The sequence below is a fragment of the Dermacentor albipictus genome, chromosome 3 (genome assembly GCF_038994185.2).
Source record: "Dermacentor albipictus isolate Rhodes 1998 colony chromosome 3, USDA_Dalb.pri_finalv2, whole genome shotgun sequence".
Taxonomy (NCBI): domain Eukaryota; kingdom Metazoa; phylum Arthropoda; class Arachnida; order Ixodida; family Ixodidae; genus Dermacentor; species Dermacentor albipictus.
The window spans coordinates 166,161,676-166,189,422 of record NC_091823.1 but is presented as its reverse complement, the minus strand read 5'-3'; the positions used below and the strand labels follow the sequence as shown (position 1 = coordinate 166,189,422).

Genomic DNA, 27,747 nt, shown 5'->3' with positions numbered 1-27,747 from the left:
TCCAACACATTCCTAAAGCGCCTCCAAATCAATGTTGAGACTTGCCAGCTATTCGGCGGTCAACATTTTGCTACCCGTTTCACTCCTTTTGGATTGGGTAGTTATCGGCATCTCCTGGGATGTGAAGGACAGTTTCCTCATCGATTCGGTGCCCGCGCGATTAACTCGACATGCATTCAGTTGTCACCGTCTATTCAAAGGTCCTCGCATCGCTGTTGGTTCGTTAGTTCAACCTTCTTTGTTTAGACTGATCTAAGGACCAGGATAGGGATCCGGTTCGTGGCCAGCTGTTCTCTATGCACGTGGAACGAGTTGCTGCCGGAGAAAACGCCAATTGCGTTTAATTTTTCCTTTTTCTTCATTATTTCCTTGAGTGACAGCTCGCCCAGTCGCTGACAGATCATCGGAACCATATGCCCGTGACATGTGTTGGATGTGTTAGATAAGGTGGAAAATAAGATAATGCGAGACAGTGTCTATCATGAAACTCTGCAATAACCCTTAAACTAATAGGCAATATGACTTTCACCCGTTAACTCGTATGGTTTTCCCTAATTGTACAGCTCTTTTAGTGCAAATTTGCCAACTGGAAACAAGAGTCGCAAGGAGTTGAGAAACTAAGCGACCTACCAAGGGAGAGAGCCGAGGTAACAGCCAAACAGGAAGGAAAAGCAAAAATTAACAAATTTATTCATTGTTAATGAAAATATTTATGGATCAACATTTCTTTTTTCTGACCAGCAAGTAGAGAAAACGCAGCCGTAAGGGGAGAATGATTTCGTGTGTACTGAATGACGCTTATACAGTTATTATTCGAGCCGCCTGACGTAGCCCATTCTCTGCTGTGCTTATATAGGTGTCTTTCTAACCTTCTGCGGTGGGCGCAGTACGTCTAGAATCGCAGCGTCGTGCGCCCTACGCGGTTGTACGGGACTGGGGGCCACGCATCGTTACGTAACTTCCTAAATAAATACACGAGTCGGTTGTGGCACTTGGTAGAGCAGTAAACGAGGAATCCAAAAGAACTGCGATTGCTCTGCAAATATATATTTCTCTATAATTCTCCCAGAGCAGATTCAAAAAACCCTACTATAGTCGGCTACAACTTAAGTCTGCCAGTCACTGTTCCTCCGCGAGGCTGCAAATAATTTGTACTTGAAACTTTTTTAGAGCGCAGCTCTTTGGCGTCCGTTCCTGGGTTTCGCGTCGTCGTCGGCGTTGTCGTCGGCCTCGTAACCAGCTCCGCCCCCCTTTCATCCCCCCAGCGCTAGCAGCGACCGACTGATACCGCTGGATGCCGCTGACGCCGCTAGAGAGTCAAGATAACGTGACTGCATAGAACACCGTCGCCGCCATGCAGAAAGAGGAGGAAAGGGTCCCCCCCCCCCCTGTTCTTGTGTGGCGGATAGGGTGCTCTTCAGTTGCCGACGCGCCGGTTATTTCACGTAGGCCCCGGCACGTCGACGAATACGTGACCACCTTCCCACGGCTAGACCTGGTTCTTAGCGCTGCGGAAGCGAGGGTATCATATTGTTTGTGTCGGCATCGGCGGCGTTGTCCCTGAAACCAACTCCGCAGCTGGGGTTGACTCACTATCGGCGTCAGCGGCATCGGTCAGTCGCTGCTATCTCTTCCCTCCTCCCTTTATCGTGTTGTCCGCTTGCTGCGCGCGCTTCTGCCCCCATCGTTTGCCGCTGGGTGTACACGCCGCCCCCCTCCCCCCTCTTCCTGCGAGTCTCCGGTTGTCAAAGCGCCGGCTCGAACTTAATTCCTTTCTTCGCTCCTCCTCCAATGCAACCCCTGTGCGGTGGCAATCAGAAAGCCAGATCGGTGGCGGCGGATCTGTATATGTGCACCGCCCGAGCCGAAATTGCCGCTGCCGTTCGCCCTGTGCGGTGGCAATCAGAGAGCCAGATCGGTGGCGGCGGATCTGTATATGTGCAGCGCCCGAGCCGAAATTGCCGCTGCCGTTCGCCACTGCGAAATTATCTGCCAGTTCTTTCTGAGCCATGAGCGAGACGACCGATGGAAGTCCTCCGTCTGCTGCTGCTGCTGCTGCTGCTGCTGCTAAACGAGCTGCCAGAGCAGAGGCCCAGCGCCGTCGCCGTCAGAATCCAGAGGTGCGTGCCGCCGAAGCAGAAGCTTACCGTCGCCGCCGTCGAGATGATCCAGGAGTACGCGTCGACGAAGCAGAGGCTAAGCGCCACCGCCGAGAAGACCCTGCCGTTCGCGCCGCCGAAGCGGAGGCTCATCGCCGCCGTCGAGAGCAACCAGCAGTAAGCGAGGCTGAAGCAGAAGCTCATCGCCGCCGCCGAGAAGACCCTGCAGTTCGCGCCGCCGAAGCGGAGGCTCATCGCCGCCGTCGAGAGCAACCAGCAGTAAGCGAGGCTGAAGCAGAAGCTCATCGCCGTCGCAGAGAAGACTCTACCGTTCGCGCGGCCGAGGCCGAGGCCAAACGCAAACAAAGGCTCGCAAACAGTCAGGGTGCAACAAATGCTTTCCGGCGACAGTTTACAGACAATCCGTTTGGAAGTTTGTGTTCAGTGTGTGATCGGCTCTGGTAAAATAAAAAAAAAAATTCTGTGATAGCGCATACATGTGTTGCTCGATTTCTTTGCCTCAATCTATAGAAAAGGTGAAACAGCTTATTTGCTGAGCTCAAATTTCGCATTAGGAAGTAACGTAATCGTCGGTAATTTTTCTGTTACCCAAATAAGGCAGTAACCACAAAAATAAAGTCATTAATGCGTAATTTTATACCTTTTCCCTCGCCTATTATAGGGGGATTGCGAAATACTAATTCTTTATTGAACTCAAATAACATGCTTGCTTCGCTGCGACTATTTATTGTCAAGTTTCACTTCAGTTGGCATTGAAGTTTCATGACTAAAACGGGTTCAACAGTGAAATGTACTGCACCGCAGACTTTTGAAGAGTGAGAGGCTCATACTCCATACACTTTGCCCATGTCTGTTGCCCACTTCATTGCTTCCGCCTATGAAAAGACTCTTCAAGAACAGCAGACGCTCCGGAGGTATCAAGTACGACGCCATTTTGAAAAGGCCACATCACGACGATATTGTTTGCTTCTGTGATTGGCTGGCGGAGTAACACAACTCCGCACGATCTGTGTGCCTTGTTTGCCAACTGCTGATTTTTAAAGTTGTATTCTACTAAAGTAATCTTTATTTTACGCTTTCGGTTCTTTACTTGTTCTTGGCACTGTTCTTCCTGCGCTTCTTTCCTGCGCGAGTCCATTTGACCTGGTTCCTTCTTTGCCAAGTCAAGGAGAGATGTATCGCATAGGCGTAGCTGTAAAACACGCCTTATTTCGTATCTCTTTTGTGGGTTTACGCGTTTTTATAGCGAATGGTTGGCGTTAATCAAATTTCTACTAGTAAAAAAGACGAAGACGACGAGCGATAGGCTCGCTTCCGAACGCCCGTCTGTAATTTTAAGTCTTTTTTAGCAAGTGTAGAGCTCATTTTTACTCGTTGTGCCTCTCTGTCACCGAATGCCGGTCTGGGGGTCACCGTCCTGCGAGAGAAGCACAGCAAGCGGTTCCCGAAGGGCACCGGACCTAAGCAGCGAGGCGAGCCTCCGCTGTCGGCTGCCCTTCGTGATGCTCTGATGGCATCCGTCGCAAGCAATCAGCAATCGGGTCAGCACGTTGCTTCTGTAGACCACGGAGAAGATGAGCAAGCAAGGAAAAGGCTACGTGAAGATGACATCGACACAAGAGAATCTACAGGAGACAACGAAGAGATGTATCAGACAGCCTTCACTGTTGTCTCTTGCAAAAAGAAAAGAGCCGCAGGTATTCAAGCCAACTCAGCCTGACAGCAGCTTATGGAAAGTAAACCCACATCTTCTGGCTTCTGCGGTCGTGACAACAGCCCAAGAAAAGATACTCAGCCACCGTCTCAACAAGGATGGAAGCCTCATGGTGACAGTGTCTACACCTCCCGCAGCCAATCATCTCCTCACAGTGACAGATCTATCGGGTATTCTTGTAGAAGCTCGAGTTCCATACTCCTACTCTGCCACGTACGGGAGGATACAGGACGTTCCTGTTGAGTACTCAGAAGACGACCTCAAGGAGTATTTGAGCGAACAAGGAGTCATATCTGCTAAAAGGCAAGTTTTCGACGTCCCTAACGAAGATGGCGTAGTAACGGAAACCCGAAGACGCTCGGTCATCCTGGAATTCTCTAAGGATGCCCCTTTTCCAAACCGAGTGTCGCTTGGATTCTGCAGTTATCCCGTGACGGAATACATGGGGCCTGCTACTCAATGTTTCAGATGTCAAAGACATGGACATATAGCGAAATACTGTAAAGGCCCCATCCGCTGCAAGATATGCGCTGGTCCACATACGCATAAGGAGTGTACGTCACGTTCCCAGCCTTGGTGTGCGAACTGTGGAGCTGAGCATGCTGCGTCATACGGAGGGTGTCCTAAAAAGAAATCAGCCACTCTTGCACGGACGATGGAGCAAATCCAAGGAAAAGTACGGAAACGACGAGAACCACCCCAGAATCCGGATGTGATGTATACATCTACAAAACAAAAGCAACACGCCATGGTGCAGTGCAGCGACACGGCTTTGAAAAAGTCCTACGCCTCAGTCGTGAAAGAAAACCAGCAAAGGCCTTCAACTGCAACGAATCCATCAAAGCCCTCAAGTGATATAACCTCACCCCCACGACAGCAACAAGTGTCCTCAAGGTCTCAGCAGAAGAACAGGAAGAACCAAGAAAGGTTGTTAGATGGTAGCACTGCAAATGAGATATAAAGTATGCAGATTCCCATGATGTTCGCCGCAATCAAGGCTGTATATATATATATATATATATATATATATATATATATATATATATATATATATATATATATATATTATATCAAGGCTATCGACTCCGTGCCAGCCCATGGTTTAAGAGCATCCCTGAAGTAGAGGCCGTCCTGGCTTTGGAACCACTAGTGTCGTCTTCTTTCACGGCGCAAAGCCGTGATTCTTCGCAGTAGCAACGATGCCTTCGCCAACAATCGTCACACAAGCGGTGTCCACCAACAAACACTTCCGCACATGTACTATATTCCAGTGGAACGCTCGCGGATTGCGCTCGAAGTTAGCAGACTTTAAGCATCTTACGCGAGTGTACCGATTCCCTTTTTTAGTCATTTCTGAGTCTCGTGTCGACGAGCACTTTAGGATAAAGGGGCATTATTTTCATCATTAAAGGCGACAAAATGGAATTAGCCGACTGCTCGTTGGATTTCGCAACGACAGACCTGCCTCTGCGATTGACGTAACACCACATGACAAGAACGAATATATTTGCGCAACCACAGTGATTGCATCCAAAGTGTTTACCCTGATCGGCGTCTACTTGGAACCAGGATCACCTTTCGACGTGACCAGATTGGAAAACTTGTTGACAAACACTCAGTCTCCACATATTATTTGTGGCGATTTCAACGCACATAACGATATCTGGGGCAATTCACATACATGTGCTCGGGGTGCCAAGCTGGCGAAGCTTTTTGCAAAATACAATATAGAGCCCTTGAATGATGGCAGCATAACATACCTGAAAAATCTGACGACTGTTAGCTGCATTGACGTCACATTCGTATCAAATCAAGTGGCCCCTATGTTCGGATGATGTACAGATTTCGAGACTCGAGGTAGTGATCACTACCCGATCCTAATCTCTGTCCTTCATTTTCGGACGTCGCCCAGAAAAGTGAAACTGAAGTCGGTAGACTGGGAAGCTTACACAGCAGCCGTAGACAAAGGAATCACAGCCTCGACTACGAATACAGAAATAATACCGACAATAGCTCATTGCCTCAAACAAAGTATCCGCTCTGCCACTAAGCATTGTAATGTACCAACAAACGACGAGGAATTTGAAAGGTTATGTGCCATTCGGAGGCGTGCCGAAAGGAAGGCTCTACGTATTAAGAATATCGAAGACCTCAGAACTTGTCGACGGGCACAAAGACATATACGACGTTACCTCACCAAACTGGACCGAAAAAGGTGGAGGGACTTTTGTGGGACACTGGACATACGACAACCGCTGAGCAAAATCTGACGAGTCGTCAGAGGCATTTGCAAAGAGCCGCAACAGCTTTATCCTTTTATCGCCCTCTCATTACATGAGCGCGCATCCCTGAAAGAGGTGGCAGAGCAGTATTGCAGGCTCCTTTCCAACGGGGCACAACCTTTGCGACAAATTGCAAGTCGTCAGCCTAGTCCACCTCAAGCTACCCTTCCTGACTTAGAATTACCATTCACCATCGAAGAGCTCACGGCAGCAATCAGCGACGTAAACAAGCGATCATCACCTGGCCATGACGGCGTGAGTTATGAAGCGCTCGCAAATCTATGTCACACATCTCGCCTACGCCTTCTGGAGTACTACAACGCCTCATGGATAACTGGGGAGGTTCCTACAGAATGGAAGCTTGCGAAAGTCATTCCTATATTGAAACCATCGAAGCAGCCAACAAATTATGCCTCCTTCAGACCCATATCTCTGCTTAGCTGCGTAGGGAAGCTATTCGAAAAAATGATCTACAAATGACTAAATTGGTTCCTGGAAACTGCAAAAGTTTACTCGGAGGAAATGAATGGCTTCCGGCAAAATAGATCCGCAGTTGATAATGTCATTGCCTTGGCCTCATCAATTGAAGAGGAATTGGTTTCTGGAAACATATCTACTGCATTATTTTTAGACATTAAGGCAGCATATGATTCGGTCTATCATAAAGCAATACTTGACGCTTTGGAAACCCTTGGTCTTGGAGGACGGCTCTACGCATGGATTGCAGACTATCTTCAAGGACGCCAACTTTTCATGTGTACCCCGGATGGCCCCACGGCACTTTATGCCGTCGAGAAGGGAGTGCCACAAGGAGCTGTGTTTAGCCCGGTATTATTAAATTTAGTCCTCATCCATCTGAAAAGAAACCTGCCCCCTGGCGTCAAAATCACACTGTATGCGGACGACATCTGCCTTTGTAGTGTGGCACGTTCCCGCAGTACGACCCAACAACGCCTCCAGAGAGCGCTAGCAAATATATCGGCCTACCTAAATCCAAGGGGTCTGAAATTGTCCCCCGACAAAAGCGTTGCCATGGCTTTCACGCGGAGGTGTATGGAAAAATACCCACTAGTGTTGGGTGGTCGCGCCCTTCCATACGTCAAGACGCAAAGGTTTCTTGGAGTGACGATCGATAGGAACCTCATATGCTCGCCCCAAGTGAAAAAATTGAGTGAGAAGATTTCTTCGGCGTCGCAATTATTCCAATTTTTAGCCGGATCACAGTGGGGCAGAAACTGTCGATGAATGGTGCTCCTCCATAAGGCCTACGTCGACGGAACACTACGATATTACCTCCCGATCCTGCAAAAAATATCTCCCACAAGCAAGAGAAAACTTGAGGCAGCACGAAACAACTGCCTTCGTGTATGTCTTTGCCTTCCGAAGGGGTCGTCCCGCTCAGGGACTGTAGCAGAAGCTGGATGCCTGCCTCTGGAAGTGCTATGTTCGCAGGAGACACTTCGGATACACCTCCGCCTCGTAATTCATACGAAGACTCACTTTTTAAAGGATATTTCCAGAACCCATGCTACATCAAGCTTTGGGCAGGCCGTCGGAAGCATATCTATTTCGATTCCTGCTCAGGCGTCACAAATTATGCCGCGAAACATTTCACCATGGACACTGTCCCCACTGGAAATCGCGCCATACATACGTCGAATCAGTGCGAAAAAGAAAATGCCTCAAGCAGTGACTTATCAGACAGCTTTAGAATATATGCACAAAGAATACGCAGCCGCAACACACATTTTCACAGATGGCTCTACAACTCCACATCGTTCATCGTGCGGACTTTTTGTTCCCTCTACAGGGTAACGATTCTCATTTCGTCTTGAGCGAGTGACATCATCTACTTCAGCGGAGCTATATGGCATTAAGGAGGCCCTTGTGTATGTACTTCGACAGCAGCCGCCAAAGACATGGGCGATTTTCACAGACTCAAAAGCAGCCCTACAAAATATGTGGAACAGGCACAAGCGTTGCAATAATCAACCAGCAGCATTTGACATTGCTTATCTTCACCACAGGACTAAGATTACTGGGCATTGCATAAAGTTCCAGTGGATACCTGGCCATGCCGGTATTTCGGGAAATGAAAGAGCGGACGAAGCTGCCAGAAATGGAATCCAATACCGCAAGTTCAGAAGAACATATTTTACAAAAGCCGACGCTTCAACCATGGCAAAAATATATGCCTATCAAGAAAAAGACCGCATCTTGAATCTTCCGCTTCACCAAGGTAACTTCCTACGTTACATTGACCCAGAAATGAGACCGAAAATTCCACGACCACTTCCTCGACACTTAGAGACATTGTACCATCGTCTTCGACTGAACGTGGCATACACGAACAATTATCTGTACCGCATAGGACTTACCACTAACGCATACTGTGATAACTGTCGCAACTTAGAGACAATTGAGCACATATTACTAGAATGCCCCGCGTACCGCGACGAGAGACAATTTTTTGAGCACCAAATGGACATGATTTGCCACGAACCGTTAACGTTACCGAGCATCTTAGGTCCAATGCCCGGCCCTTCAAAACAGCGACGGGTTTTGGATTTATTGTTCAAATACTTGAGAGAAATTGGTCAAATAGGAAAGCTTTAAAAATTGCATCCTTCCTTTACAAAAGCCTGAATTTACCCGCCATGTCACCTGTAAAAATTACTATCAGGTCCACTCAGACATTACATATTTATTTTTATCCTTTTTTTTTCTTCCACTCTTTTCTGGAATCTTTTAATCCCATTCCCCATCCCTATACAGAGTAGCATGCCAGCGGTTACATACGCGCCGGCAAAATTCTCTGTTTTCCTAATAAAGAGCCCTCTCTCTCTCTCTCTCTCTCTCTCTCTACTAGTAAAAGTACCCCCCCCCTCATCTGCATAGAAAAGTTACGTTCGGTACACCCCTCCCGAAAAAAAAAAACAAATCCTGGGTACGTGCCTACCTTGTGTTCTTCTTGAAGCCTTGTGTTTTTTTTTTGTGATGGCAGCCAGCTGCTTGCTCCAACTCTGCACAGGTTCTGCAAGAAGAGTGGGACTCGCCGCTTTGCGGAGTGGACCTGTTGGGGCGATGATCTGATTTAAACGAGGTTGTGTCCTCGCCTAGAATGTGCGCGCTGGCACTCGATCATGTTTGTTCTGGGCCTGTTCTCGAATGCACGAAAGTGGTAGCAGAAGATTTGGTCTGTCGGTAACGCGGGTTGGCTGTTTCAGGAGCGGCAGGTGGCACTTCAGGTGGACGTCTTTCCTTCGGTGGTTCGCGGTGCTTCAGCAAAGCTGCAGAAATAGAAAATACAGCGTGGGAAAAATATGAGGAGGCGTAATGACAAAATACCTTCGTGTGTATTATTATCAAAGAACAAAGGTTTTGGTATTTGTAGGCTGCATTCGTTATACTGTGAGAGTCGAACCCTCGACCTTTGGAACTAAGAGGGATAACTAAGCGAAGTACATTAAGCGAATTAAGGGGGAGGAGTAAGCGAATTACCAAGAATGATTAAGCGAAGCAGGCTAAGCGAATTACGGGGGATGTGTACGCCATGAGTCCGTCTTTAATGCATCGGCTCTTCGGCTTTGCTCTTCAAGTCGTCTGAGGAATAGTGCAAGAGACCCTCTGAATTTTCAATTATTTTCCATCATTCTAGTGAAATAAATCTGAAGTCGCGGTTTTCTGTACTGACTCCAATGTATGTAGATGTAGGTGCTTACGCTTATGAAATACATAGATATAAGCATATATCTTGAAATGATTACATTGTATACTTTCCCTGTCATTGCTTTTGTACTTGTACTTCCCCGGACTCCCGAATTCACTGTGAATTTTAATCCAAGCACTTTTATTGTCTGAGTTATATGTATAGAGAATTAGGGATTGAAAGTAATTTGATACACTATCTCGCATTCGTGCCTTTCGAGGAGCTTTGTGGACTATACAAATTCAATTTTGGTATAGTCGCCTGACTAAACAATAAAAGTAAACCAACAAACAAGCTGTGGGAGCTATTGTTTCACACACCGTTTTTATATTCTCGCAGGTCAAAAGCGTCGACCTCGTCTCGGCCTACATCAGGCGCATACGGGAGGTACAGCCCATCATCAACGCTGTGGTCGAGGAGCGGTTTGAGGAAGCGCTCGAAGGCGCCAAGGAAGTCGACAGGCTGGTGGCATCGGGAAAGATGAGCGCCAGTGAAATGAGCAAAGAAAAGCCGTTGCTGGGGCTGCCGTTCACTGCCAAGAACAGCATTGCCATCAAAGGTTATTTATGGGTTGCCTGGCAGGCTATGCTGGCAACATTCAATCCTAAAGAGACCTTATAATGAGATCAGGGGTAAGGTCAATATTTTCTTCGTTGGAGGCTAGACATGCTAGGAAAAAGAAATTTGAGCTCGGTGGCATCGCTACGCTGAAAGGCCATGCTGACACCCATGCTAGCACCTTCGAAAGCCCACTAGCTCCCCTTTCCACTTCGTGTATGTTCCCAGCACATCCAGTGAACCACGCGTAACGATACACACATGCATTACAGGGCACATACCCAGGACATTTGGAGACGGTCATTCAAACGTTTCGCAGCAAGGGAATAAAACAAGCAAGAAAATGCTCATTGGCGAATAGAACAATACTGGTACGCTGGTCAGTATTATTACTATTACTTCGAGTTAACTATTATTATTATAGTAATTATTATTATTATTATTATTACTATTATTATTATTATTATTATTATTACTGTTACTTCAACTTATTACTATCACTTCAAGTTAGACGTTTTCGAAACGCAAACGTTTCAATGGGAGTTTCAGAATCTATTCGCTATGCTAAACTTTAAGCTATTGGCAAAAGCACATAGCTATTTTTCATTTGGTTGTTTAGTGATGTTTTAGAGCGCAGCTCTTTGGCGTCCGTTCCTGGGTTTCGCGTCGTCGTCGTCGTCGTCGTCGTCGTCGGCCTCGTAACCAGCTCCGCCCCCCTTTCATCCCCCCAGCGCTAGCAGCGACCGACTGATACCGCTGGATGCCGCTGACGCCGCTAGAGATTCAAGATAACGTGACTGCATAGAACACCGTCGCCGCCATGCAGAAATAGGAGGAAAGGGTGCCCCCCCCTGTTCTTGTGCGGCGGATAGGGGTTGACTCACTATCGGCGTCAGCGGCATCAGTCAGTCGCTGCTATCTCTTCCCACGGCCGGTCTCGAGGGGTGCGCGCGCGCGCTCCCCAGAGACCGGCCGTGCTCTTCCCTGCTCCCTTTACCGTGTTGTCCGCTTGCTGCGCGCGCTTCTGCCCCCATCGTTTGCCGCTGGGTGCACACGCCGCCCCCCTCTTCCTGCGAGTCTCGGGTTGTGGGAGAATGCGGGAGAACATCCCGTTCCTCTCACTCGTAACGCGTCCCACGGCTGTGACAACCTCGCGAGGCACTTGTATAGATCTCGTCTTTGAGAATCAAGCATTGGTGTACCAAGTCGAACATATATCAGCCTATTTCTCCGACCACAAAGCTTCCTTCATGACTGTCAAGAACTGTTAGTGGAGTCTTTGTTAAAGGAATACGTGTGAAAAATAAAAAAAAAATTCTGTGATAGCGCATACATGTGTTGCTCGATTTCTTTGCCTCAATCTATCGAAAAGGTGAAACAGCTTATTTGCTGCGCTCAAATTTCGCATTAGGAGGTAACGTAATCGTCGGTAATTTTTTTTTCTTTTCTCCCTCTTTTCAATCTTTATTCTTTTAGTTGTATACTTATTCAATTTTAGTAAGTTTTTTGCCACAAGCATCTCTTTCAGAGAGGCGAAAGCGCACTGACCTCCAGCGCACTGACTCCCGCCCCCCTCTCCCGCCCCCCGTCATCGTCCAGACCCCTTCCACAAGACACACACGGCTGGCTAACGCAGCCATGTCATCGGCCGTGCCAATAGCAGTCTTTTCAATTCTACACACTCGCCGCTGACGTACCTTTGGTGGTTGCCTCACCCACTCTGCCTTTAGCAGAAGCCTACCCTGAAACTGTCTGGAAGGAAGCATACCTTGCCTTGAAAAAAACCAAGTCAACTTGTCGAAACGTTGGCGGCCCGATTTTACCTTCTCGTTTTGCTCGTCGTCATGAATTTACATGTCCCGCCTTACGCGGGTTCTCCCTTAATACACGCTAGTATTGCGTAAATCGTTTATGCACACGTCTCATGTTTGTCTAGGCTCCGTGTGAGTGAGGAATAAACAGTGAATTTACCAGCAGTTTGTTGCGGCCTTTTGCTTTGCTGTTCTGCTTTTACATAACGGACTATGATGGCTGAAATGCGACGTTTACCCGGATATTGTAAAGTTCCATATGCTGCACGATTCAAAACAACACAAGCCCTATGATTTTGCTAGCATACAAACGTACTTGGTTCACATTATTCTTCCGTAGTTTTGCAGCGAAGCTGTTTATGGCTAGGGTTCTGTGCATTTTTCATGTCGGTCGACAACTATGTGTGAGCAAAGACCATCATCAGCAATCAGAGTTTCTCACTATATTACCTAGAGGGAAATCTGGCGCTGCTGCGCTGTGGTATGCATGCGAATGCCAGTATATTGTCTTCGGATTGGTGTTGTTCTCGGAGAGCCAGGAGACCTTGAAGACGTGCCTGGGAAGCACCGTTCCGTCTCTCACAATGATTCATTTTCTACAAGAAAAGCACGTCAAAAGCTGTTTTAGCTTTATTATAACATAAAACCGTGTTTTGTTTAATTACGAGAGTCTGTTGTTGCATGCACAATTATATAAAACCTAAGAAGTTTCAGTGGGCAGCTAAAGTTGTAGGACAGACAAGATTCGCGCTCGCTTTGGAATAGTTTGTTGTCTGTTCTGTTGTGCCATTACCACCGGCCCGGATTCCGAATCTGCAAGATGCAGAATTTATCCTGCGAGCGCCCTTTGGACAAACCCGGGGCTGCGCCGAAAGGCATCATCATCATCATCATCATCGTCGTCGTCGTCGTCGTCGTCGTCATCATCATCGTCGTCATCATCATCATCATCAGCCTGGTTACGCCCACTGCAGGGCAAATGCCTCTCCCATATTTCTCCAACAACCCCGGTCATGTACTAATTGTGGCCATGCCGTCCCTGCAAACTTCTTAATCTCATCCGCCCACCTAACTTTCTGCCGTCCCCTGCTACGCTTCCCTTCCCTTGGAATCCAGTCCGTAACCCTTAATGACCATCGGTTATCTTCCCTCCTCATTACATGTCCTGCCCATGCCCATTTCTTTTTCTTGATTTCAACTAAGATGTCATTAACTCGCGTTTGTTTCCTCACCCAATCTGCTCTTTTCTTATCCCTTAACGTTACACCTATCATTCTTCTTTCCATAGCTCGTTGCGTCGTCCTCAATTTGAGTAGAACCCTTTTCGTAAGCCTCCAGGTTTCTGCCCCGTAGGTGAGTACTGGTAAGACACAGCTATTATACACTTTTCTCTTGAGGGATAATGGCAACCTGCTCTTCATGATCTGAGAATGCCTGCCAAACGCACCCCAGCCCATTCTTATTCTTCTGATTATTTCTCTCATGATCCGGATCCGCAGTCACTACCTGCCCTAAGTAGATGTATTCCCTTACGACTTCCAGTGCCTCGCTGCCTATTGTAAACTGCTGTTCTCTTCCGAGACTGTTAAACATTACTTTAGTTTTCTGCAGATTAATTTTTAGACCCACTCTTCTACTTTGCCTCTCCAGGTCAGTGAGCATGCATTGCAGTTGGTCCCCTGAGTTACTAAGCAAGGCAATATCATCAGCGAATCGCAAGTTACTAAGGTATTCTCCATTAACTTTTATCCCCATTTCTTCCCAATCCACGTCTCTGAATACCTCCTGTAAACACGCTGTGAATAGCATTGGAGAGATCGTATCTCCCTGCCTGACGCCTTTCTTTATTGGGATTTTGTTTCTTTCTTTATGGAGGACTATGGTGGCTGTGGAGCTGCTATAGATATTTTTCAGTATTTTTACATATGGCTCGTCTACACCCTGATTCCGTAATGCCTCCATGACTGCTGAGGTTTCGACAGAATCAAATGCTTTCTCGTAATCAATGAAAGCTATATATAAGGGTTGGTTATATTCCGCACATTTCTCTGTCACCTGATTGATAGTGTGAATATGATCTATTGTTGAGTAGCCTTTACGGAATCCTGCCTGGTCCTTTGCTTGACAGAAGTCTAAGGTGTTCCTGATTCTATTTGCGATTACCTTAGTAAATAGTTTGTAGGCAACGGACAGTAAGCTGATTGGTCTATAATTTTTCAAGTCTTTGGCGTCCCCTTTCTTATGGATTAGGATTATGTCAGCGTTTTTCCAAGATTCCGGCACGCTCGACGTTATGAGGCATTGCGTATACAGGGTGGCCAGTTTCTCTAGAACAATCTGCCCACCATCCTTCAACAAATCTGCTGTTACCTGATCCTCCCCAGCTGCCTTCCCCCTTTGCATATCTCCCAAGGCTTTCTTTACTTCTTCCGGCGTTACCTGTGGGATTTCGAATTCCTCTAGACTACTTTCTCTTCCATTATCGTCGTGGATGGCACTGGTACTGTACAAATCTCTATAGAACTCCTCAGCCACTTGTACTATCTCATCCATATTAGTAATGATATTGCCGGCTTTGTCTCTCAACGCATACATCTGATTCTTGCCAATTCCTAGTTTCTTCTTCACTGTTTTTAGGCTTCCTCCGTTCCTGAGAGCATGTTCAATTCTATCCATATTATACTTCCTTATGTCAGCTGTCTTACGCTTGTTGATTAACTTCGAAAGTTCTGCCAGTTATATTCTAGCTGTAGGGTTAGAGGCTTTCATACATTGGCGTTTCTTGATCAGATCTTTCGTCTCCTGCGATAGTTTACTGGTATCCTGCCTAACGGCGTTACCACCGACTTCCATTGCACACTCCTTAATGATGTCCACAAGATTGTCGTTCATTGCTTCAACACTAAGGTCCTCTTCCTGAGTTAAAGCCGAGTACCTGTTCTGTAGCTTGATCTGGAATTGCTCTATTTTCCCTCTTACCGCTAACTCATTGATCGGCTTCTTATGTACCAGTTTCTTCCGTTCCCTTCTCAGGTCTAGGCTAATTCGAGTTCTTACCATCCTGTGGTCACTGCAGCGCACCTTGCCAAGCACGTCCACATCTTTTATGATGCCAGGGTTAGCGCAGAGTATGAAGTCTATTTCATTTCCAGTCTCACCGTTCGGGCCCCTCCACGTCCACTTTCGGCTATCCCGTTTGCGGAAGAAGGTATTCATTATCCTCATATTATTCTGTTCCGCAAACTCTACCAATAACTCCCCCCTGATATTCCTAGTGCCTATGCCATAGTCCCCCACTGCCTTGTCTCCAGCCTCCTTTTTGCCTACCTTGGCATTAAAGTCACCCATTAGTATAGTGTATTTAGTTTTCACTCTACCCATCGCCGATTCCACGTCTTCATAGAAGCTTTCGACATCCTGGTCATCATGACTGGATGTAGGGGTGTAGACCTGTACAATCTTTATTTTGTACCTCTTATTAAGTTTCACAAGAAGACCTGCCACCCTCTCGTTAATGCTATAGAATTCCTGTATGTTACCAGCTATATTCTTATTAATCAGGAATCCGACGCCTAGTTCCCTTCTCTCTGCTAAGCCCCGGTAGCACAGGACGTGCCCGCTTTTTAGCACTGTATATGCTTCTTTTGGCCTCCTAACTTCGCTGAGCCCTATTATATCCCATTTACTGCCCTCTGTGCCGAAAGGCACAGCGCCCTAATTCTCCCTTGACAAGTCAAGATGCTGAGCCGTCAGGCAGCGGTGTCCTGCGGAGAAGCATTGGCGAGCAACATGTTCAAACGTGCAACCAAATGCCAGACAGCCCGGCGCCGCACCTCCTTTTGCCTGGAGGTCACCGCGCGCGCGAACTTTGAACCGGGTGGCCAGCGCGGTCGCTGGTTGGACCTCTCGGACGACCGTCGAGTGCTGGCTTTGTATTGGACCGTTTGAGTGACAATGGTTTCTCGGGGATTATAAAGCCGCGACGCGGCCGCCTGGAAAACTGGATCCGCCGACCCACCGGGAGCGGAGTGCCGCTCTCGAGTGGAGTGAGATGCGCCACGCGTTGGTGGAATCTCGCCGGACGTCGCCGTGCGGGAACAGTCGCGTTTGCTGTGAGTTCTCCGCCCCAGTGCCGATCCGATCTTGTCCTGTATAATGACCTGTATATAATGTATAAAGTCCCTTTCGCTATTCTCACCGACGCCTGACTCGGAGTCTTCGCTAGCAACGCTCTGTCACAAAATGGGTGACGAGCGCTATGGGACCACCTCAAAGTGGTAATAGTGGTGACAGCGGTGCAAAGTCGTAACAGTGGATGGCAGCTACGGGATTGACCGGTGTCAGCTACCTCGGCGCGGTGAGTGCCTGAAGTTTACCTCAAACACCAGACTTTCTCTGACACAGGTTATAGTAGCTTAGGGAAGGATTTGGTGTTGCATTGTGTTAACCTTGTGTGTTTCAAGCCTAGTGAGAGTGTTTTGAAAGCCAGGGGATGCTGAGGGGGTAAACGGGGCAGTGTGTGAAATACTTTCATATGTCTTACTAGTAGTGTTATAGTAGCGTACGGCAGGTATATTCGAAAAGTGTAAACAGCAGGAGGACAGTGTGAACGATGGAGAAGTACAAGGTCAAGGAACTTCTCCAAATTTGTGAGGAGTTGGGCATTGAGTTCGGCTCAACCAAAGGAAAGAATGCGATCCTTGAGGTCATGAGGACTGGGGACGTAACGACTGAGGAAGCCGCAGAGGCCTGGGCGCATATCAATGAACGTCGCGAGGAGGAAAAGAGGGAGAAGGAACGTTGCGAGGAGGAAAGGAAAGAAAAGGAACGTAACGAGGAGGAAAAGGAGGAAAGGAGAGAGAGGGAACGTCAGGAGCACGAACTTAAAATGAAAGAGTTGGAGACCCGAAATAGCTCGCCGGCGCGTAGTCTCACTTCAAACGGTCCAAGAATACGCGATCAACTTCCACCATTTGTCGTCGGAGAGGATATGGCCAAATACCTCGTGAAATTTGAGCACGTGTGCGAACGGAATAGCATTGAGCGATCCCTCTGGGCATGAATCTGTTAGCCTTGCTTCCTGGGGAGGCATCAGACGTAATAACTTGCTTATCGAAAGAGGTGTTTGAGAGCTACAGTGATGTGAAGGAAGTGCTACTGCGGAAGTACAAATTGTCACCCGAAGCTTTCCGGCAGAGGTTCCGGTATGCAAAAAAGGGCAAGGAGTCGTATGTTGACTTCGCGTTTCGTCTAAAAGCCGACCTGGTGGAATGGCTGAAGGGCGAAGAGGTTTACGACTACCGCGACAAAATCGTCGAATGCATCGCGTTGGAGCAGTTCTACCGTTGCATTGATGAGGATGTCAGGCTCTGGCTGCAAGATAGGCTAAAGGAGGTTAAACTAAACAAGGCAGTAGAGTTAGCGGAAGAGTATTACACCCGCCGCAGCTCGCACAGCAAGGCAGTGCGCGTAGAAAAAGCAGATAGGAGAGATGGGTTTTCCGGGGAGCCCGACGAACGGAAGGAAATCACGCGTCGCGAGTTTCGGGAAGACGAGTCCCTTACCAAAGAAACTGTAAGGGAAGGACAAAATGCATCTTAGAATGATAGCGGTGGTCCCAAACAGCGAAACGATACGACGCGTTCTTTTGAAAAACGGAAACCGTTAACCTGCTACAATTGCAAAAAGCAAGGGCACATCGCTGCGAGCTGCCCAGAGAAAATTGCTTTTGCAACAATACAGGAAACTCACAAAAACATACGACTATTGGAGGCATATGTGCAGGAAATTAAGGTAAACGGTAAGAAGTGCAGTGCACTTTGGGACTCTGCAGCAACTATGGACGTTGTCCACCCGTCTTTGATCTCCTCGAGTGATTTTACGGGAGAGTGTGCTAGGATACGGCAAGTGGCCGAGGAGGAGAGTGTCTGTTTACCGATCGCAACGGTTATCATTGAAGGAGAGTTTGGGAAACTTAACACCAAAGCCGCTGTGTCAGCCGCGCTCCCGGAGCACTTTTACTACCTCTTCTCAAATAGCTCGGAGCAGCTGCTGAAGGATCAGGGCACATCATTCTTTGCCGACGTGGCGTACATGGCCCTCACGCGATCCAAAGCGCGCCCGCTGTCGAGGGAACTTGTCTTTGCGTCGGTGAGCGAAAAGCGGTGCGGCACGCGGACCGATCAAGGTAACTTAAGGGGCGAGCAGGCACGGGAGAGGCAGAGCTCGGAGGCCGGCCTGGGTGAGCGTGTCCTGGAAGTGAGTGGGAGTGACACGTGCAGTGGTAGCCGCGATATGGACGCGACGCCGCAGTTAGGCGACACAGGCTCCACACTCGCTCCGGTTTCCGCCAGCTGGCAGGAGCAGGCTGCAGTTGAAAGGGAAAGTGTGATTCGCGAGCAACAGGAAGACTGTTCAATAGCCGATATGAGGAAGAGCGTCAAACGGGGAGTTCAAAAAAAGAGGGTTTCATATTACAAGGAATCTGGCTTATTGTACCGCCGCTACACGGATAAGCAGGGTCGCAAATATAAGCAGCTTCTGATTCCGCGAAAATATCACCGAGAAAAATGAATGACCTCATTTGCTTCCTCAGTAGTATGTTTTCGGTCCAAGTGATTTCAGGGGGACCATTCTATTTGTCATTATTATTGCTGATTATTAATTGTTTCTATTTTGGTGTGTTGTTAATTTGAAAACTGGTTGTTTGAGCCTTGTGTACCAGATCGTACACCTGCCTCTTGTTGCAGCGGGAGCAAAAGGGGGATAGCAATTTAGTTAGGTTGATTTGGATTATGGCTTTGTCTGGTGTTTGACGGGAGACAGAGGGCACTTGTTCGTGTTGGGTGTTGCCTTTTGCCGGTCGGTTTTGCAAGCTGTAGAACGACCAACCGGGACCAGTGGCGAGAAGCAAGGGCTTAGGAACGACCAGAGCGGAGCTGGTCAAGGTGCCTTAGCAACAACGCGGTGAGCAGAGCTCCTGTCCTGGTGAGTCGGACCTGGGCACGTGAAGTTACCTGGCGTCCCGACACTGGACGTGAACTTGGACGAGCCTGACGAACGTGCGCGCCTGGCATCCGAGCCACGTTTAGGCAGCTCGTCTTCCCGGCGCCTTATCTGAGGGCGGGGATGCTGTTGTGCCATTACCACAAGCCCGGATTCCGAATCTGCAAGATGCAGAATTTATCCTGCGAGCGCCCTTTGGACAAACCCGGGGCAGCGCCGAAAGGCACAGCGCCCTAATTCTCCCTTGACAAGTGAAGATGCTGAGCCGTCAGGCAGTGGTGTCCTGCGGAGAAGCATCGGCGAGCAACATGTTCAAACGTGCAATCAAGTGTCAGACAGCCCGGCGCCGCACCTCCTTTTGCCTGGAGGTCACCGCGCGCGCGAACTTTGAACCGGCGCGGTCGCTGGTTGGACCTCTCGGACGACCGTCGAGTGCTGGCTTTGTATTGGACCGTTTGAGTGACAATGGTTTCTCGGGGATTATAAAGCCGCAACGCGGCCGCCTGGAAAACCGGATCCGCCGACCCACCGGGAGCGGAGTTCCGCTCTCGAGTGGTGTGAGATGTGCCACGCGTTGGAATCTCGCCGGACGTCGCCGTGCGGGAACAGTCGCGTTTGCTGTGAGTTCTCCGCCCCAGTGCCGATCCGATCTTGTCCTGTATAATGACCTGTATATAATGTATAAAGTCCCTTTCGCTATTCTCACCGACGCCTGACTCGGAGTCTTCGCTAGCAACGCTCTGTCACAAAATGGGTGACGAGCGCTATGGGACCACCTCAAAGTCGTAATAGTGGTGACAGCGGTGCAAAGTCGTAACAGTTCTTGCGCTTCTTCGCTTGGTTATGCATTGTAGGCGAGTAAACTTCATTGGAAGATGCAATATGGGTGAATAAAAACTTTTTATGAAGATTTTGCTTTACAAACGTGTTATTTGTGTAGCCATATCACGTTTTCGACGAAGCTTCTTACAACACCCGGGGCCGAATCTTATAACGGTTCGGAATACGAACCGTTCGCTTCGCCGCTTACGTCATTAGATGTGCCACTCCCAAGCCGGCGGTGGAAGAAGGGGAGTACGCGACCAATAGATGAGAGGGTGCCACCTCTGAAGTGTACGTCATTATATGAGAAGCTAATCGAGGAATTGCAGAATGTTTCTGCTTGCTAAATAAATGCAAAATATAAATTAAATATTATACGCCAAGTTTTGAAGTATAAACTTGTGGTGCCGGGCGTTTACGCAATGCAGAAGTAATTTATTAATGGCATTCTTTTTCATTCTCAGCCCACAGGTGGTATCGTAAGCGTAGATGAGTTGGCCACGGAGTTGGCAGAGCGCAGCGCTATGTCGTCTGCTAGCAGGAGCTCGCACGATGCACGCAACAGGAACGCACTGCCAGCACTTCTCAAGTAGATAGCGCGACAAAACCGTGAACTGGTTCTTAGGGGCACCTTTACTAGCCGACTATATCAATTTTCCTTCTTTTTTCGCCCTTCGTCATCGGCTCGGACATGACTCGCTCGCCGCCGCGCTGCTGCTATCCCTGCGATCTGCGCCACGGCGCGTCGCGTGATAGAAGCAGTGGAACTTAAATCGAACGTTACGGTATACGGGCGCTGCATTGCCTGCGTGAAGTCAAATCGAAGAGTGTGGTGCTAACGGTGCGCGCTGTGCCGTAAAATTGAGATACAAAGTATGGCACTCCCGAACTAGAGAAAAAAGGGCAGCCAAATAAGAGAGCTCTACAATACCTTCCCGTCCTGACTGTATGGTTTTATCAGACGAACGAAGGAAGCGCTGAACCAGCCTAGGTTGAACCCTTCTGACTGCTGAACGGCGATCTGCGAGCTATTCACACTGGCGATAGCACTGGGAATTCGATCTCACCATGCAAATATCTCCTTGGCATTGACTTTGAAGCTGAGGTCACGGCAAATCTGACCCAGCCCTTCAACCGGCCAACCCAGTAATTGCGAGAGCAACTTTGTGGGCAATGCCGGCAGCAGAGATCTAGGCAATTCCGATGAGTGCTTCGCGTCCGACTGAGCTCTGGGAGCTGCAGGCTGGTGGCGATGAACCACAGCGCGCAATATTCCTTCCTCTGCGTGGAATGGCCACTCGTACGCTTGCACCCGAGTCTCCTCCATTTGATAGCGTAGCCTGCAAAAGGTCTACTTAGAAAGCCAGCAAGGGCGATGCAACTCATTATGCGTCACTTCTTCGAAAGTGTATCACATTTTCAGCCGTGGTCGACACCGAAAGAGCAACGCCAAGCAGACGACTAAGGCAAGTAATAGTCTCCGAAGCAACCAACGCCCGCGTGTCTCCGGGGACGCGCGACCGGCGCGCGCGCCCAGGGTCACGAGCCAACATCCAAGCCACAGCAACGGAACCCAAAGCGGACTACCCCTTTGCCGGTTCCTACGACCGGTTCGCTTTGAAGATGATTGACAGATGCGTGACGTATTCGAAAATTGCGATACCGCCCCGCTGCCTCTGACGACCTGTGACGTAATCAAAATTTTGGCCAATCAGGTGAGGTCAAAGGAACGGTTACGGTTCCCCAACCGAACCATTATAAGATTCGGCCCCAGCCCACCACAAGCCTCGCAGAAACATATACCTTCATTCGCATGACGGCACAGCGTCCTTTAGGAAACTCCTATAGGCAGTAGCGCCAGATTTCCCTCTAGGTGCTATAGTGAGAAACGCTATTTCAGCAATGTATCGTACCACTGCTGCCACCATACCACTGCTCGCGCGCTTGTCGTCGTCTTCTACCACAGCTGGCTCGCTGGCGCCCTTCGGTGTAACCGTGCGAACGCGTTCGTGCGTGCCACTGCTTGCGCGTTCGGCGTCGTCGTCTTCCACAGCTCACTGCGATGCCAGTCATTATGCTAGCGTTCCCACACTGCCCCTTCCTCTGCGAAGGCGCTGACGGCATTTGCCCAGTGCACCAGTCGGTGCGAAGGCATTGCTCTCAAATTCTTTGCCACGATATATGTCGAATTGAAAACACGTATGTATATAACAAAAGTAGAATACGAAAGAACGTGGATGTAAAAAAAAAATATGTGTGCCGGTACTTTCCGTGACGATGACCACCGATAATCATAATGAAGCTGTTGCACCTTTGTTCAAAAGTCTGTGTCAGCTCTTTGTGCTGTGTTGCACAGCTTCGGTGGTCATCCATCTTCGCAGAGCGGAATGGCTCATGATATTTTACTTGTTCTCGGAACTTCTGCTGCACGAGGTCGCATGTCAATAGGATGATGACAATTATGTTACCTTTGTGCAGGTCAAATACTATGCTTCCGTCGCTTGGGCTAACTGAACCCTCTTCGCATTACTGATTTGTCCTAAACCCATGCGATAAGAAAGCAGCTTGTTCAGGCTCTCGTGAGCCAGCCCAGCCACTCCCATGTTATACGCCTTTGTACAAACGATATATCGCATTATGCGCATGCTAAATCTTTTAATAAACATTTAATATGTTCACCAATCAAACGTATTAACATTAATTTGCTAAATTCACAGGCAGCCTAGACAAACGTGAGACGTTTGTGCAAATCATTTAGGCCATGCAAGCGTATATTGCAGTGTTTCAAGACCATCTAACCTTAAGTAATAATTACAGATGGATTTCTTGCATTTTGCCCCCATCGATATGCAGCCTGCGCTGCCAGAGTTTGATCCTGCCCCATCGGAATCAGCAGCACAACGCCAAAGCCACTTATTGCCCGCCACGGCGGATAACTGAACGAACTTATCGAAAGTGCAGAACCAGGAGCGTTAAGACAGATTCAGATCGGTTTCGCAAAGAATAAAAAAAAAATCAACAATACGAATTTTGTGAGCGCATCTGTGAATCCTATAAAGTCAGCCATTTCTCCATCATGGTTACGGAGCCTACGCTTCAAGCCACCGATTTCGGCCCCTCACATGGAACTTTTAAGTAATGAAGCCCGTTATACGAGTTTATTTTCGAAGCAACTTTGAACTAACATGTCGCCGATTGTTGTGTCATTTCGTTAAAGAGAAGCCACCGGTCGCTAAAAAGAAACGCTCTAATATCAACATTGATTATTTCTCAAAATTGTTTAAATTGCTGCACACGAAAAAAAGTCATTAGAAATTTCATTGACAGCCCGTGCTTTTTACTTTACATGTTCGAATTCTATTAAAATGTAGAAAAAAAACATTAGTGCTCACAATATGAAAGTGATTTTAATTTCAGTAGAGCCACACTTTACGGCCAGTGAAGTGGTGCCTGTGCGATGCCATTACCTGCCCTTCACTGCGGTTGTGAGGGTGCTTGAAGATCTTACGCACCTGCGTACAGTACAAGAGCAACGCGCAACACTGAACCTGGCTATCGCTGATAATGGTTCGCAGTCCGGGCGAAACTCCGATTTTTTTTTGCGCACTACTGTTCCCCATTAGGTAATTGTGTGACACCGGGAGTTGACAAGTAGGAATGCCTTCGCCTTGCAGGCATGCGACAGGATGCGGGCTCCCTTTTCTGGCGCGGACGGCGCGCCGAGGAGGACGCCCCAAGCGTGGCGTTGCTCCGGGCAGCCGGGGCCTTCCCGCTGGCGCTGACCAACGTGCCCGAACTGTGCATGTGGGACGATGCGATGAACCTGGTGGACGGCTGCACGCGGAACCCGCACGACACGCGCCGAAGCCCCGGCGGAAGCAGCGGTGCGTGCTTCGTTTAGCCTCCGTTCATCCGTCGGGAAAAAAGGGGACGGCGTTTTGGCCGTCAAAGTGCAGTTGCCGCTTTGAGTAATACTTAGAAAGTGTCATGACTTCTCCTGATATGCTGTGATTATCCAATGATTAAGTGTTTTGTCAGGGCCCGAGGACAAGGTTGACATTGTGTGTTAAACACCAGCAGCGATCTTATTTAACTACGGCAATGGCGCGTGTACGTTTCCATTGGCCAGATCATTCCATGCATGTTAATCACGTTCTCCTTAATTCATCCGTCAGCGATTTCTAGATGTCGTTGTAGGCAGGTCAACCTGATCTTTATGACAGACGTGAAGGTTCGTCAAGGTAGCTACAGCGCAGTGTAAACGACATATTGAGGAGCGTACGATACGACATGGCGTTTCGGTATTCTTCTGGACCTTTCCGCAATGGGTGTATGTGGCCACATGCTTAACACAATCGAAAGCTATCTCTCTCATCGCATGTTTCGTGTACAAGTGGGCAACAGTTTGTCTAGAAGGTTCAACCAAGAGACCGATGTGCCGCAGGGAAACGTGCTTAAGTGCACACTATTTGTCATGAAAATGAATTCACTTCATACAGTCATTCTATGCATCATGTTTATTCTGTACATGTCGACTATGTGCAAATAGGCTTTAAATCATGCAATATTGCTTTCTGCGAATGCCAGTTCCAGCTTGGTTTGAACAAATTATCTGGATGGGCGGACGAAAACGTGTTTAAAGCGAATACGCAGGAAAGCTCTTGCATGCTCTTCTCCAAGAAGAGGCGCAACACCAATCCCTAGTATTTTTATCAATGGCGATGAGCTCACTGTCAGCATTGGACATAAATTCTGAGATATTATCTTGGATTCAACACTAACGTTTATACCCCATGTCAAGTATCGCAGGACGAAGTGTATGGAGACCATGAACCTCCTAAAATCCTGTCGCACACCAGATGGGTTAGCGACAGAAAGTGCCTATTGGACCTGTACAAAAGCCTTATGCGTACATGTTTGGACTATGGTGCCGTGGTGCGCCACTCTGGCCGTTCCATGCGCATTGAAGATGCTGGATCCGATTCACCATTTGGCTATCCGCCTGGCCACAGGTGTGGTCAGGACAAGTCCTGTGCAACGCCTCTACGCGGAATCGAACGAGTGGTCACTAAACTTGAAAAGGTCATACTCTAGCTTTACATATTTTCTGAAGGTACGGGCAAACCCTGAACGTCCGTGTTACGCTACTAAAAATTATATGACATGCACCGCACTGCTTCGCAACTGACCCACATCAAAGGAGCCCTTCTCACTGCGTTTGAAGAAGCTCTATGATGGAATGGGTGTCCCACTTTTAGAACTCCGTCTAAACGCCCTGGCAAAGCTCTTAGTGCCGTGGTAATCGAATCTTATTAAAGGCGACACGTCGTTTATTCATGTTACAAAGCACACTCCAGAGGAACAAATGCGAATGCATCTCCTAGAACTCCATTTAAAGTGCTGATGCCCGGAATTTTATACTCTCGCATCAAAGTCCCATGCCGGCGTGTCTTTTGCAGCAGTTGGTCCATCATTCTCAGAATCTGATGTGTTGCACCCAGAAATTAGTATCTTTTCCGCTGAGGCATACGCAATAATGTCGGCTGTTAGATGTATCGGGAAAACCAACCTACCCAGAGCCCATCATATTAATTGACATAAGGTCCTTAGTGTCATTCCGCAAAATCAAAAATCCTGTACTGTAAGAGCTGAAACAAAGAGGAAACATCCACCTAATCGTAGCAATTGCTTATTTTCCCTTAATCAATTACTTTTCTCCACCTTGCGGGTTTTCACAATTCTATTACGTCGAATTTTTGCCTTTGCTTCCAGTTGTTGACAAATTCAGCTTCGCTCTATCATCTGTTAGCCGCCTAGTTAGATCAGATGGTAGAGCGGCTGCCCCGGAGAAATGGCGGTCCCGGTTTCGAGTCCCGGACCAGGATGAATTTTCCTTCAACTGGGATGCTTTTCTTTCGAGGAACGCGTACAGGTTTCCTTTGTAGCAACTGCTACGATTTGGTGGATGTCTCATTTTCCCTTAACTAATTACTCCTCTCCACCTTGTGGGTTTGCCCAGAGCTATTACGTCAGAAGCTATTACTGTACAATGCATGTGTCGCGTGCGCCGGCAGTGCGGTTGTAGAACCGCATTTGAAGCAATCCAAGCTAAATTTAGCCTATCGGGCGGTTCTCATATATAGAGGCGCAACTCGGCAGTAAGTTTGTCGATTCGAGCGGGGAGTGGTCGCGTTTTAGAGAGCTCACTCTGCCATATTAGCCAAATCCATCAAACTCAAACCGCTGCTAATCAGGAGTTAAAAGGCCTCCAATTGCAGATATTTTGTGCTTGCTTCATTTTGACGCAGCTGCGTTCGACCCTATTGCCCAAACACCCTCTGCAAAACAAACGGGCCCACTGCGTATAGGGTGCGAGCACGATTGCAAAATTAGATTGTAAAGGCCTTACTAGCTGCAGCACAAGCATGTAAGCATTGTAATGCGCAAAAATGTTAGTTGTTTAGATGGTTACGTCATCTGTACCATATATAGCCCCATGCCATCTCTACAGCGCGTAGAAGACGTTTCACGCACCCCACTGTATCTGCTTCCCAGGTACACGGCCTACCCTATTTACAAAGAACCTTTTCCCCCTCACTACAGGTGGAGAGGGAAGCCTCCTGGCTGCAGCTGGCTCACTGATTGGCCTAGGCACAGACCTCGCTGGAAGCGTGCGAGTACCAGCTGCCTACTGCGGGGTCTTCAGCCACAAGCCAACAGCCGGTGAAAACTCTACATCGAGCTTTCCGAATTTATGAACTCAGTAATCTATTTTCCTCGGCCCACCATGATAGTAAATTGAATATGGTACCGCCCTCATGAGCGCAAAGTAGTATGTTAAATTCCATACCTCACCTGTGACATTTTGACGGGGTACGTCAAGAAAGCCCGGGAGTAGAGATTTCAGCAAACGTTTGTGGCACAAGAGAGTTTCAGTTAAAGTGACTCCGAATACGAATACGTCTTTCGTGAGTCAAGGGCTGATTATTACCGTCATAAGACACCATAGATCCCGCACTTCATTCAGCACCACCTCCCTCTCCATGGCCAATTAATCAATGTTTTCTGCTGCTCGCAATTCAGCCCCGAGCTTCCTCCAATCACGCTTTCACTGTCAGAGGGAACACATTAAGATTGCCAAAATAGGGTTTAATGGAGGTGATGATGGCGTTACCGTTGTTGTGCTTACCTCTGCCTCTTCTCACGCTAACCTCAGGAGTGGTGCCCAACACTGGCTTGCTGCCAGATGTTGGAGAAGGTCTGGGGCAGTTCAACTGCGTGGGCCCCTTGGCCAGGTTCGTGGAGGACTTGCCGCTGATGCTCAACGTACTGGCGGGAAGTGCGGCCAACGCGCTTAGACTAAATGAACAGGTGTGTACGATTCCATGGGGTGCTGTTGTAGAGCGAATCAACTAGCCACAATTATTGTGCACATAATGGACACAACGATGAGCAATGCGAAAAATACACAGCGTCACGCAGTTGTCAGTGTGTTAAGGTATAAAAATACTTATTGCACTGTCTACAATACAATAAGCCTGCAACTCCAAAGCAATGATAGAACATCCAGCTGAGTGAAGAACAATATTATTGCTTGAATTCATTGTCATTGGTGGGATAAGTGCCGAATGCAAATGAGCTAAGGTTTTGGATGAAAAGAACGCTTACCATATCAGTAACTCTTCAAAGCTACGATGAGCAAGAAAACAATGTAATTTGCTTTTTT

The 27,747-nt window shown here is 48.2% G+C and overlaps 1 protein-coding gene across 3 annotated transcripts in view; it reads left to right on the top strand.

Annotated features, from left to right (window-relative positions):
- Nucleotides 1–27,747, top strand: part of LOC139057646 (fatty-acid amide hydrolase 2-A-like) — a 61,913-nt gene that overhangs the window by 21,904 nt on the left and 12,262 nt on the right. For 2 of the 3 annotated variants that reach the window (XM_070536250.1, XM_070536249.1), the window contains 3 exons: nucleotides 23,696–23,905; nucleotides 26,625–26,744; nucleotides 27,238–27,392. In XM_070536250.1, the coding sequence (XP_070392351.1) occupies nucleotides 23,696–23,905; nucleotides 26,625–26,744; nucleotides 27,238–27,392 (485 nt within the window). Of the gene's footprint in view, nucleotides 1–10,164; nucleotides 10,385–23,695; nucleotides 23,906–26,624; nucleotides 26,745–27,237; nucleotides 27,393–27,747 lie in introns of all 3 variants that reach the window. The other variant, XM_070536248.1, reaches the window with a different exon arrangement.